This window comes from Pelophylax lessonae (genome assembly GCF_965119305.1).
Source record: "Pelophylax lessonae genome assembly, chromosome: 6".
NCBI classification, from domain to species: domain Eukaryota; kingdom Metazoa; phylum Chordata; class Amphibia; order Anura; family Ranidae; genus Pelophylax; species Pelophylax lessonae.
Window position 1 is genome coordinate 313,220,460 of NC_138773.1, and position 12,411 is coordinate 313,232,870.

The 12,411-nt window shown below is 44.4% G+C and overlaps 1 protein-coding gene across 2 annotated transcripts in view; it reads right to left on the bottom strand.

Moving 5' to 3' along the window:
* The window catches only part of PTPN4 (protein tyrosine phosphatase non-receptor type 4), a 215,690-nt gene that overhangs the window by 23,173 nt on the left and 180,106 nt on the right, over positions 1–12,411 (bottom strand). For both annotated transcript variants that reach the window (XM_082261048.1, XM_082261049.1), the window contains exon 22: positions 7,247–7,308. In XM_082261048.1, coding sequence (XP_082117174.1) covers positions 7,247–7,308 — 62 coding nt within the window. The remainder of the gene's footprint in view (positions 1–7,246; positions 7,309–12,411) is intronic.

A 12,411-nucleotide genomic window follows, 5' to 3' on the forward strand; every position in this document is an offset into this window, starting at 1 on the left:
GATAGGACAACCTCCAACATGACCCTCCATATTGTGCAAAATTCTGCTCCTGACCTTCTCTCTACCTTTGTAACTACATCCACCATCGGGATATTATGCTCTCCAATGTGACCCTCTATATGGTAGAAAGTACTCTGCTCCTGGCTTTCTCTCTACCTTTGCAATTACACCCACCACAACCATCCAACAAGGCCCTTCACAAGAAAATACTCTGCTCCTGACCTTTCTACCCAATTACATCCAGCACTGGGATATTACATTCACCAACATGATCCTCCATATGGTAGAGAATACTCTGCTCCTGACAACCTCTCTACCTTTCTCGAAAACCCTTACCACTGGGATAGGACATCCTCCAACATGAGCCTCCATATTGTACAAAATGCTGCTCCTGACCTTCTCTCTAGGTTTGTAACTACATCCACCATCAGGATATCATGCTCTCCAATGTGACCCTCCATATGGTAGAAAGTACTCTGCTCCCGGCTTTCTCTCTACCTTTGTAATTACACCCACCACAACATCCAACAAGGCCCTTCATAAGAAAATACTCTGCTCCTGACCTTTCTACCCAATTACATCCAGCACTGGGATATCACATTCACCAATGTGATCTTCTATATGGTAGAGAATACTCTGCTCCTGACGACCTCTCTACCTTTCTAAATACCTTTCTCACTGGGATATTACACCCTCCAAAACGACCATCCATATGGAAGAAAATGCTGCTCCTGACCTCCTCTCTAGCTTTCTGATGTCATCCACAAATTAGATATCAATCCCTTCAACGTGACCCTTCATAAGGTACAAAATAATCTACTCCCGGCCTACTCTCTACTTCTGATTACACCCACCTCTAGGATATCCAACACAGCCCTCCATAAGGAAGAAAACACTCTGCTCCTGGCCTCCTCTATACCTTTCTGATTACATCCCCCACTGGGATATCACAACCTCCAACGTGACCCTCTATATGGTAGAAAACACACTGCTCCTGGCCTTCTCTCTACCTTTCTGATTACACCCACCACTAGGATATCCAACACAGCCCTCCATAATAAAGAAAACACTCTGCTCCTGGCCTCCTCTATACCTTTCATATTACATCCCCCACTGGGATATCACAACCTCCAACGTGACCCTCCATATGGTAGAAAACACACTGCTCCTGGCCTTCTCTCTACCTTTCTGATTACACCCACCACTAGGATATCCAACACAGCCCTCCATAATAAAGAAAACACTCTGCTCCTGGCCTCCTCTATACCTTTCATATTACATCCCCCACTGGGATATCACAACCTCCAACGTGACCCTCTATATGGAAGAAAACACACTGCTACTGGCCTTCTCTCTACCTTATATATGACCCTCCATATGATAGAAAATACTCTACTTCTGACCTTCTCTCTACCTTTACAGGTACACCACCACAACTCCAACAAGGCCCTTCATAAGACAGAAAATACTGGGATCACATTCTCCAATGTGACTCTCCATATGGTAGAAAATACTCTGCTCCTGATGACTTCTCTACCTTTCTAAATACCGTTACCACCGAGATATCACAACCTCCAACGTGACCCTCTATATGGTAGAAAACACACTGCTCCTGGCCTTCTCTCTACCTTATCAGGTACACCCAGCACAACTTTAATATGACCCTCCATAAGATAGAAAATACTCTTCTCCTGACCTTCTCTCTACCTTTACAGGTACACCACCACAACTCCAACAAGGCCCTTCATAAGACAGAAAATACTGGGATCACATTCTCCAATGTGACTCTCCACATGGTAGAAAATACTCTGCTCCTGATGAACTCTCTACCTTTCTAAATACCTTTACCCCCGGGATAGCACACCCTCCAACACGACCATCCATATGGTAATAAATGCTACTCCGGACCTCCTCCTATACCTTTCTTATGACATCCTCAACTGGGATATCACACCCTTCAACGTGACCCTCTATAAGAGAAAATATTCTACTTCTGACGTTCTCTCTAGCTTTTTCAGTAGCTTTACCCCAGGGATATTCTACCCACCAACATGACCCTCAATATGGCAGAAAATACTCTGCTCCGGGCTTTATCTCTACCTTTGCAATTACATCCACGACAACTCCAACATGACCTACCATATGGTAGAAAATACTCTGCTCCTGACCCCTATCTTTCTGATTATGTCCACTGCTGGGATGTCACACCTCCAACATGACCCTCCATAAGATAGAAAATACTCTGCTCCTGGCCTTCTCTCTGCCTTTTTAACTAAAAACTTTGGATATTTACAGGGAGGGTTAGGAGTAGAAGGTCCTCTACATTAGAGAGACTCAGGTTGGCAGTGTGATAAAAAAGCTAGAGAGAAGGTCAGAAGCTGAGTGGTCTCTACAATATAGAGGGTTCCCTGTGAGCTGACTGGGTGTAATCAGAAATGTAGAGAGAAGATCAGAAGCTGAGTATCCTCTGCATCAGTAGTCTCCATACAGCGGCCATGGGGACAGATATAGGTCTTTGCTTGCTTTTACCCGGCCCTTGAGGCACTATTTCATCCACTGATACTAACAAAGGGGCGCAAATCCCAATGACGGGGCAAATTTGCTACCAATGACCCCAACAGTGGGACATAGTTCCTGCCAATGACAGGGCACAATTCCTCCCAGTGACACCAACGATGGGGCACAATTCCTCCCAGTGACACCAACGATAGGGCACTTTTCCTCGCACTGACACCAAAAATTGGGGCACTGGTTACAGCCACTGATGCCAGGCCTTTTTTTTTTTTACTACTGATGGCCACAGTCCAGTCCCCCTAAAGTCACTGCTCGGGACACCTAGTCTTACAAATACAACCAGCCCTTTGAGGACAATCATAATGCTGATGCAGCCTGCAATAAAATTAAGTTTGTCACCCCTGCATTACTTTATAGCGCAGGGGTGTCAAAACTCAGTTTCATTGTGGGCCGCATCAGCAATTACGGTTGTCCTCAAAGAGCCGGTTGTATCTGTAAGACTATATAAATATATGCAGGGCATTTATTCTCTTATTCTCAGAGACTAGGTGAAGAAACTCAACCACGCGCCCCCCCCCCCCCCACATCAAATGATAGGTGTGGCCAAAACACAGTGTGATCTTAAAGGGCCAATAAATACTAGGAGCGCGTTATGTGCACAGTTTAGAGGTGTGCTCTGACAGAGTGCAGGGGTGCGCTATGTACAGAGTGAAGAGTTCAGGGGTGCGCTATGTACAGAGTGTAGAGTTCAGAGGTGCACTATGTACAGAGTTCAGAGGTGCGCAATGTACAGAGTGCAGAATTGAGAGATGCGCAATGTACAGAGTGCAGAATTCAGAGATGCGCAATGTACAGAGTGCAGAATTCAGAGATGCGCAATGTACAGAGTGCAGAATTCAGAGATGCGCAATGTACAGAGTGCAGAGTTAGGTTATGTGTAGAGTTCAGAGGTTCACTACGTACAGAGTGCAGAGTTATGCTATGTGCAGAGTTCAGAGGTGCACTATGTACAGAGTGCAGAGGTGCCCTATGTACAGAGTGAAGAGTTCAGGGGTGCCCTATGTACAGAGTGCAGAGTTATGTTATGTACAGAGTGCAGAGTTCAGTGGTGCGCTATATACAGAGTGAAGAGTTCAGGGGTGCCCTATGTACAGAGTGAAGAGTTCAGGGGTGCCCTATGTACAGAGTGCAGAGTTATGTTATGTACAGAGTGCAGAGTTATGTTATGTACAGAGTGCAGAGTTCAGTGGTGCGCTATATACAGAGTGCAGAGTTCAGTGGTGCGCTATGTACAGAGTGCAGAGTTCAGAGGTGCGCTATGTACAGAGTGCAGAGTTCAGAGGTGCGCTATGTACAGAGTGCAGAGTTCAGAGGTGCGCTATGTACAGAGTGCAGAGTTCAGAGGTGCACTATGTAGAGTTCAGAGGTTCCCTACATATAGAGTGCAGAGTTATGCTATTTGCAGAGTTCAGAGGTGCACTATGTACAGAGTGCAGAGGTGCGCTACGTACAGAGTGCAGAGATTGGGGGTGGGCTATGAACAGAGTGCAGAGTTGCGCTATGTGCAGAGTTCAGAGGTGTGCACCCACTGAGAGTTCCGAGGTGAGCTACGTGCAGAGTTGCGCTGTGTACAGAATGCAGTGTTTGGAGGTGTGCTATGTACAGAATCCAGAGTTCAGAGGTGCGCTACGTACAGAGTGTAGATGTCAGAGGTGAACTACGTACAGAGTTCAGGGGTATGTTACGTACAGAGTGCAGAGTTCAGAGGTGTACTACATACAGAGTTCAGAGGTATGCCATGTACAGAGTTCAAAGGTATGCTACATACAGAGTGCAGAGTTCAAAGGTATTCTATGTACAGAGTGCAGAGTTCAAAAGGTATGCTACGTACAGAGTTCAAAGGTATGCTATGTGCAGAGTTCAGTGATGCGCTATGTACAGAGTTTAGAGATGTGATGTGAACAGAGTGCAGGGTTCAGGGGTATGCTGTGTACAAAGTGCAGTGTTGAGGAGCGCGCCACATACAGAGTGTAAGGCTTTGGGCTGTGCTACGCACTGTGTGCAAGAATCAGCTCTCTTTCTCAGGCTGTTCACTTCTCATTTCCACCTCTCCGTCTGGGTGCGAGGGCCACATGAAATGGCCTGGAGGACTAGATTCAGCCCACAGGCCTTGTGTTTGACACGTGTTATAGAGGATTCCTGGTGAAGTTGTGAAATCCTGGTGTTGGGAGTAATCAGAGACGTGTAGAGATGTTTGGGAACAGAATATTCTCCACAGTACGAAGACGCTCACACTGGAAGGCCTGTCTCAGTGATAGATATATCTTGGGAAAAGTCAGGAGCTGGACTTGCTACTTATTAGAGCAGAGAGGCTTTAAATCACTCAGCAGAACATGTGTTCCAGGAATGCCTGTTTATATAAAAGCTGAGAATCATGTTTCCAGCACGGCTGCCAAACCCCTCCTGGCCTGAGGTCGCCGACACCGTGAGAAAAGGATGGTGGTGTTGTATGTATGCAGTCAGCCTGCACCGAAGTTCCTCTGTACTGTAATACTAGGATATCAGTCTTTCAATCAATATTATATCCATACAGGACAATGCTTACTAGACATTTCCTCAAGCAGTCCAAAGCCAACACTGAACCTGATCTGTCCCTTAATCCATTCCTCCCACTGACACCAGTGATGGGGCATTATTCCTCCCATTGACACCAATGATGGGGCATTATTCCTCCCACTGGGGCACTATTTCTCCCATTGATACCAAAGATGGGTCACTATTCCTTCCACTAACACCAATGAGGCGGCACTATTCCTCCTACTGACACCAATGATGGGCACTATTCCTCCCACTGACACCAATGATGAGGCACTATTCCTCCCACTGACACCAATGATGAGGCACTATTCCTCCCACTGACACCAATGATGGGGCACTATTCCTTCCACTGACACCAATGATGGGGCACTATTCCTCCCACTGTCACCAATGATGGGGCACTATTCCTCCCACTGACACCAATGATGGGACATTATTACTCCCACCTAGACCAATGATGGGGCACTATTCCTCCCGCTGATACCAATGATGGGGAACTATTCCTCCCACTGATACCAACGATGGGGCACTATTCCTCCCACTGACACCAACGATGGGGCACTATTCCTCCCACTGACACCAACGATGGGGCACTATTCCTCCTACTGACACCAACGATGGGGCACTATTCCTCCCACTGACACCAATGATGGGGCACTATTCCTCCTACTGACACCAACGATGGGGCACTATTCCTCCCACTGACACCAACGATGGGGCACTATTCCTCCCAGTGACACCAACGATGGGGCACTATTCCTCCCACTGACACCAACGATGGGGCACTATTCCTCCTATTGACGCCATCGATGGGGCACTATTCCTACCACTGACACCAATGATGGGCACTATTCCTCCTACTGATAGCAATGATGGGCACCATTCCTCCCACTGACACCAAATATGGGGCACTATTCCTCCCACTAATACCAAGGATGGGGCATTATTCCTCCCACTAACACCAATGATGGGGCACTATTCCTCCCACTAATAGCAACCATAGGGAACTATTCCTCCCACTGATACCACTGATGAGCACTATTCCTCCCACTGACACCAATGATAGGCACTATTTCTCCCACTAATACCAACGATGGGGCCCTATTCCTCCCACTGATACCAATTGTGACGAACGCCCATTTGCTGGGATGTTCGCCACGGGCTACTGGAGGAGTGTGGAGGCCAGCCTCCTGCCCACGGACTACGGCCCTGGCTTGTAGGGGAGTGCACCTCTGTGTGGGGGTATATGCTGGAGGACCATGGGAGTAGTGTTACTTTGGACTCAAATCTATGTCACCCCAAGATACAGACTCTGAGACTGGGATCAATGTTACAGGCCTAAAGCTGCCTGTTAGAGCAGAGGACTTCTCCACACAATGAGGGACTAACGAGATGCTAACGACGTCAAACTCAGCTATTATCTACTGTGGGGATGTGTATTGACACTTATCATAAGGTATTTTGAAAACGGAGACGGCAGTCTACAAGCCTACGTCTTCTACTTTCATCTGTCTAGAGGTGGTTTTGTATTTATACTTCTAGGAATACTTATTTGGCTTTGTTTTGGGGGCTTGTTGTTTGTTGAGTTAATTATGATAATGTTGCAGTCTCATTCACCTATTGTCTCTTTCCAGATGGCCAAGGTATGTTAACTATGTTCTGTATACAATTACATTTGCATATGATAATGAAATCAAACACATGAGCCTGTATATATTGGAAGTGAGTTGTTGAATAAAGTGTCTTTTGTTTTACCCTTCATCGAGCTTAGGCTGATGTTTGGGGGGAATTGAGGGGCCAGGTCACCGCATCACGTGAGAGTCAGAAATACTTGGTTCAAGTATTGGGGATCTGTTACACCAACGATGGGGCCCTATTCCTCCCACTGAAGCCAGGACATTTTCTTCTCCCACTGGCCACAGTCTGCCCCTATAAAGTATGTAGGACAGTAAACTGGCTCCTAGTTTAGAATGTTTGGAGTTCCCCACTCTAGAGGAAGCTAAACAGTCTCCCAGGATAAGCCTGTCATGCTCCCAACATTCCTACTCTATGCAGGGCCATGGTATATGCTGTCACCATTCCAGTCCTCTAGAGGTGACCTTTTACTCAGAAGATAATCAGCAGCGGTACTCACGTTAATATAATTTGCATTGATGTAATCGTCCCCATCATGTAATATAACTCGTGTAGCATCATCTGCAGAGAGAAGAGAAGGTGGAGGACAATCAGATTACTGGTGGAGGATGTTCATATTCTGAGCACAGAGAAGAGTGAAATATTGACAGGAGCCGAGTTCAGCACATGAGGAGAGATCAAAACAGACATCACTAGAGACTACAGAGAGGAGAGAAGGCAAAGCTAATCATTAATGGATGAAAGAAGTCTGTGGAGAAACACAGAGCTCCAAGAAGGGGCTGAGCGCAGCCATCGTGCTGTTCAGTGATACACACGGGGCCCTGTTACTCCTTCCTTGTGGCCCTCAGCCAGCAAAAGAAATGAAAGCAAGTTAAGCCCAGATAATGTTTAAAGAGGAAGCAAACTTCCTTTACTGCCTTTGACCTATAGGTAAGCCTATAATAAGGCTTAGCTATAGGTAGTGTCTCCTAAATATGCACCGTTTAGGAGATATTTACATTACATGCAGCCAGTGACATCACTGGTGCATGCGCACTGAAGGAATGGCCACCCGTGCCAATCCTTCTGAGCCCTGTGCCGTGAACGATGGCTTCTGCGCGCATGCACAGAAGGGACGTTATCGTGGCACCGGCCAGTCACAGAGCTGGAGTCTGCAAACCAGGAAACGAGACAGGTGAAGATGGAAGTGGCTGCAGCGCTGAAGTCTCAGCGCTGGAACAGCTTCGTTTTAGGGTAAGTGTCACATAATGTGCTAGTATGAGATGCATACTGTGAAAAAATGTGTAAAGTGCGCTATCGTAAAGATGCGTGAGTTTGGAGCAAGACTAATTGTAGAAAAGAAACATACAAATGCAAATAAATAATAGTGAATGATTCTTATACATTGTGTCAACTTCAAAAATTGGAAACTGTTAAACCATATGATAAAAGGAGAGAAGAAAAGTCCAACTTTCTTAAGCTCTTGCCGACCGCCCACCGTAGTATTACTGTGGCAGGGCGGCTCGGCTGCGCAAAATCACATAGAACTATGTGATTCTGTGTACAAGGTTTCGGCGGCGCGCGCGCGCCGCCAGAGACGCTCTCCCGCTGTGTTTAGACACAACAAGAGGCAGGCCGCGGGAGTAGCGGCGGCGATTGTCACCGGCCTCCCGCAATCGTCAGATAAACTGACAGAAGACCCGCCTGCTTATGTAAACAAAGCAGGCGAGTCTTCCGTCATACAGGTAGGGAGAGATCAAAAGTTTCAGCTAAGCTGAAACCCCGATCTCTCTGTGCCTGTCAAAGAATCCTTCCCCCACGCAGTCAGCAAGCATATTTAGGCACATATTAACCCCTTTGATCACCCCCAGTGTTAACCCCTTCCCTGCCAGTGTAATTTTTACAGTAACTGTGCATCATTTCTAGAACAGATTACTGTATTAATGCCACTGGTCCCCAAAATGTGTCAAAAATGTCAGTTAGGGGCCCAAGCTGTCCGCCGCAATGTTACAGTCCCGCTAAAAAACGCTGATGGCCGCCATTACTAATAAAAACAAAAAAATTAATAAATTCAATAAATAATATAAAAGATTTCTGCAGCTGTTGTCGTGTTCCCATACCAAACAATGCAATAAATAAAAATAAAAAAAACTCCACGCAATAAAACAAAACTAAACCATATAAACCATCTCTTTCAAATGCATGAATACTAGATCCGTGTGACTAATCATGACTGCTTCAATAGGTGGGAAAAAAAGGGCAATTTATAGATATATATATATATATATATATATTCTTTTTTCACTATTATATTCATACAAGTGGATGTTACACTGCATTTTGGACTTGGCACTTTAAATTTAGGGATGGAAGATATTCAGACAATATTTTGTTAGTCACACAGATCTATTATTCATGCATTTGAAAAAGATTTATGCAGTACACCCCTCACATTTTTATAAAGATTTTATTCTATCTTTTCATGTGACAACACTGAAGAAATTACACTTTGCTACAATGTAAAGTAGTGAGTGTACCGCTTGTATAACCGTGTAAATTTGCTGTCCCCTCAAAATAACTCAACACATCATTAATGTCTAAACCGCTGGGAACAAAAGTGAGTACACCCCTAAATAAAAATGTCCAAATTGGGTCCAAAGTGTCAATATTTTGTGTGGCCACCATTATTTTCCAGCACTGCCTTAACCCTCTTGGACATGGAGTTCATCAGAGCTTCACAGGTTGCCACTGGAGTCCTCTTCCCCTCCTCCATGATGACATCACAGAGCTGGTGGATGTTAGAGACCTTGCGCTCCTCCACCTTCTGTTTGAGGATGCCCCACAGATGCTCAATAGGGTTTAGGTCTGGAGACATGCTTGGCCAGTCCATCACCTTTACCCTCAGCTTCTTTAGCAAGGCAGTGGTGGTCTTGGAGGTGTGTTTGGGGTCGTTATCATGCTCGACTGTAGGCAATACACACTTGTCTTTGTACTCCTCACCTGGTTGCCACCACACACGCTTGACACCATCTGAACCAAATACGTTTATCTTGGTCTCATCAGACCACAGGACATGGTTCCAGTAATCCATGTCCTTAGTCTGCTTGTCTTCAGCAAACTGTTGGCTTTCTGTGTTCATCTTTAGAAGAGGCTTCCTTCTGGGATAACAGCCATGCACATCAATTTGATGCAGTGTGTGACGTATGGTTTGAGCACTGACAGGCTGCCCCCCCCCCCCCAACATCCCTTCAACCTCTGCAGTAATGCTGGCACCACTCATACGTCTATTTCCCAAAGACAACCTCTGGATAGGACGTGCTGAGCGTGTGCACTCAACTTCTTGGGTCGACCATGGCGAGGCCTGTTCTGAGTGGAACCTGTCCTGTCCAGCTCAGTTTCAGGGTCTTGGCAATCTTCTTATAGCCTAGGCCAATGATGGCGAACCTTGGCACCCCAGATGTTTTGGAACTACATTTCCCATGATGCTCAACTACACTGCAGAGTGCATGAGCATCATGGGAAATGTAGTTCCAAAACATCTGGGGTGCCAAGGTTCACCATCACTGATAGCCCATCTTTATGTAGAGCAACAATTTTTTTATTCAGATCCTCAGAGAGTTCTTTGCCATGAGGTGCCATGTTGAACTTCCAGTGACCAATATGAGAGAGTGAGAGCGATAACACCAAATTTATCACACCTGCTCCCCATTCACACCTGAGACCTTGTAACACTAACGAGTCACATGACACCGGGGAGGGAAAATGGCTAATTGAGCCCAATTTGGACATTGTCACTTAGGGGTGTACTCACTTTTGTTGTCAACGGTTTAGACATTAATGGCTGTGTGTTGAGTTATTTTGAGGGGACAGCAAATTTACACTGTTATACAAGCTGTACACTCACTACTTTACATTGTAGCAAAGTGTAATTTCTTCAGTGTTGTCACATGAAAAGATAGAATAAAATATTTACAAAAATGTGAGGGGTGTACTCACTTTTGTGAGATACTGTATACGGTTTAGTTGTGTTTGGTTGTGCAGAGTTTTATTTAATTCTACCAGCAGACCTCCTCTGTAAATCTAAATTGGTAGCCTGTATGGCTTTTAAAGCGTCGCCTACGGATAGTAAAATGTATGTCTTTTGTCACTGTTGCACAGGAATGCGCAATTTTAAAGTGGGACATGTTTGGTATCTATTTACTTGACATATCTTTTACATTTTCCCAAAAAAATTGGGTTACGTATTGAGTTTTTTTTTTTTTGCATTACAAAAGTAGTCAAATTCCCTAATATACAGATGTCCACTAGGGGGAACATTTACGATTTTAGGGATTACAGTAATGAAAATATGAAACAGCTTGGATTTCAAAATGAAAGTTACTTTCAGGTTATTGTTCAACTGATAGCGTTCAATCACAGAGAATCTTCTAGAACTTCCCTTTCCAGTTATTTCTTATTTACAATTCTAGGGATTACAGTAAGAAAAATATGGAACAGCATAGATATAAAAACGTAATGGCATATCAAAAGTCACTTTCAAGTTATTGTTACTTTAAATCTATAAAAAAAAGTATTTTTAAAAATATACTGTATATTATTAAAACATTATTAATAAAATTCTTAAAATAAAAAAAAAGTGTATTTTTTTAACCACTTCCCGCAAACTGATGTGCCTGTACCTCTGTTTGAGGAAGTGGTTGTAGCGGGGTGATGCTTGCAGCTAGAGGCGTCACCACGGTACTGGTTTTTCTTTAGAGCCGGTGGTCAGTTTTCTAGTGATAACAACCAATGCGGCTCAGCAGCCACTCGGCCGTTATCACAAGAAGCAAAGAGGATGTCCCCCCCCACTCCCACCGCTCCGCCCGGGGTCTCCTGTCCCACCGGGAGACCCGAGCCACCAGCCGGCACGTCCAATGTAGTAACTCGGAAGCGAGGTCACGATTACTGCCAAAGGTGCCGATTTAGAAAAATTGACAGTATCAAAAAACAAAACCCGGATTTTTAACGCGTCACCTATGGAAATTTTTAAGTATCGTAGTTTGTCGCCATTCCTTTTGTCGTGTGCGCAATTTTAAACCCTAACATGTTAGGTATCCGTTTCCTCGGCGTAAAATCACCTTTCACAATATATACAAAATTGGGCTAACTTTACTGTTTATTTTATTTTTTTAATTCAGTAAAGTGTATTTTTTCCAAAACAATTTTGTTTAAAAGACTGCTGCGCAAATACCGTGTGACATAAAATATTGCAACGACCGCCATTTTATTCTCCAGTCTTTGCTAAAAAAAAAATATATTTATAACACTTCTCTTCTTTTCCTTCCCCACTTTCTCTTTTTGCTCTCTCTTTTCTTTCCTACTTTTGTGCTCGAAAAACAGAAAAAAGGAAGGAGTGGGTGGTTCCAAACCCTACTGGTTACACCCTTTTGCAGCGATATCACAAGAGAAACGTATTGACAGATTTGAGCTTTTCTGATACGCCTTTGTTACCACAAATCTGGAATTTCTGTTTTACTATTGTTTGTACTACGAGTTTCGTGTTTAAAACACTCAAAATGTGTAAGCTGTCATTGTGATGTTCTGGTTCTTCCCACTCTGGGAATTAATAAAGATTATATTTGCAAAAAAAAAAAAAATTATATATATATATATATATATATATATATATATATATATATATATATA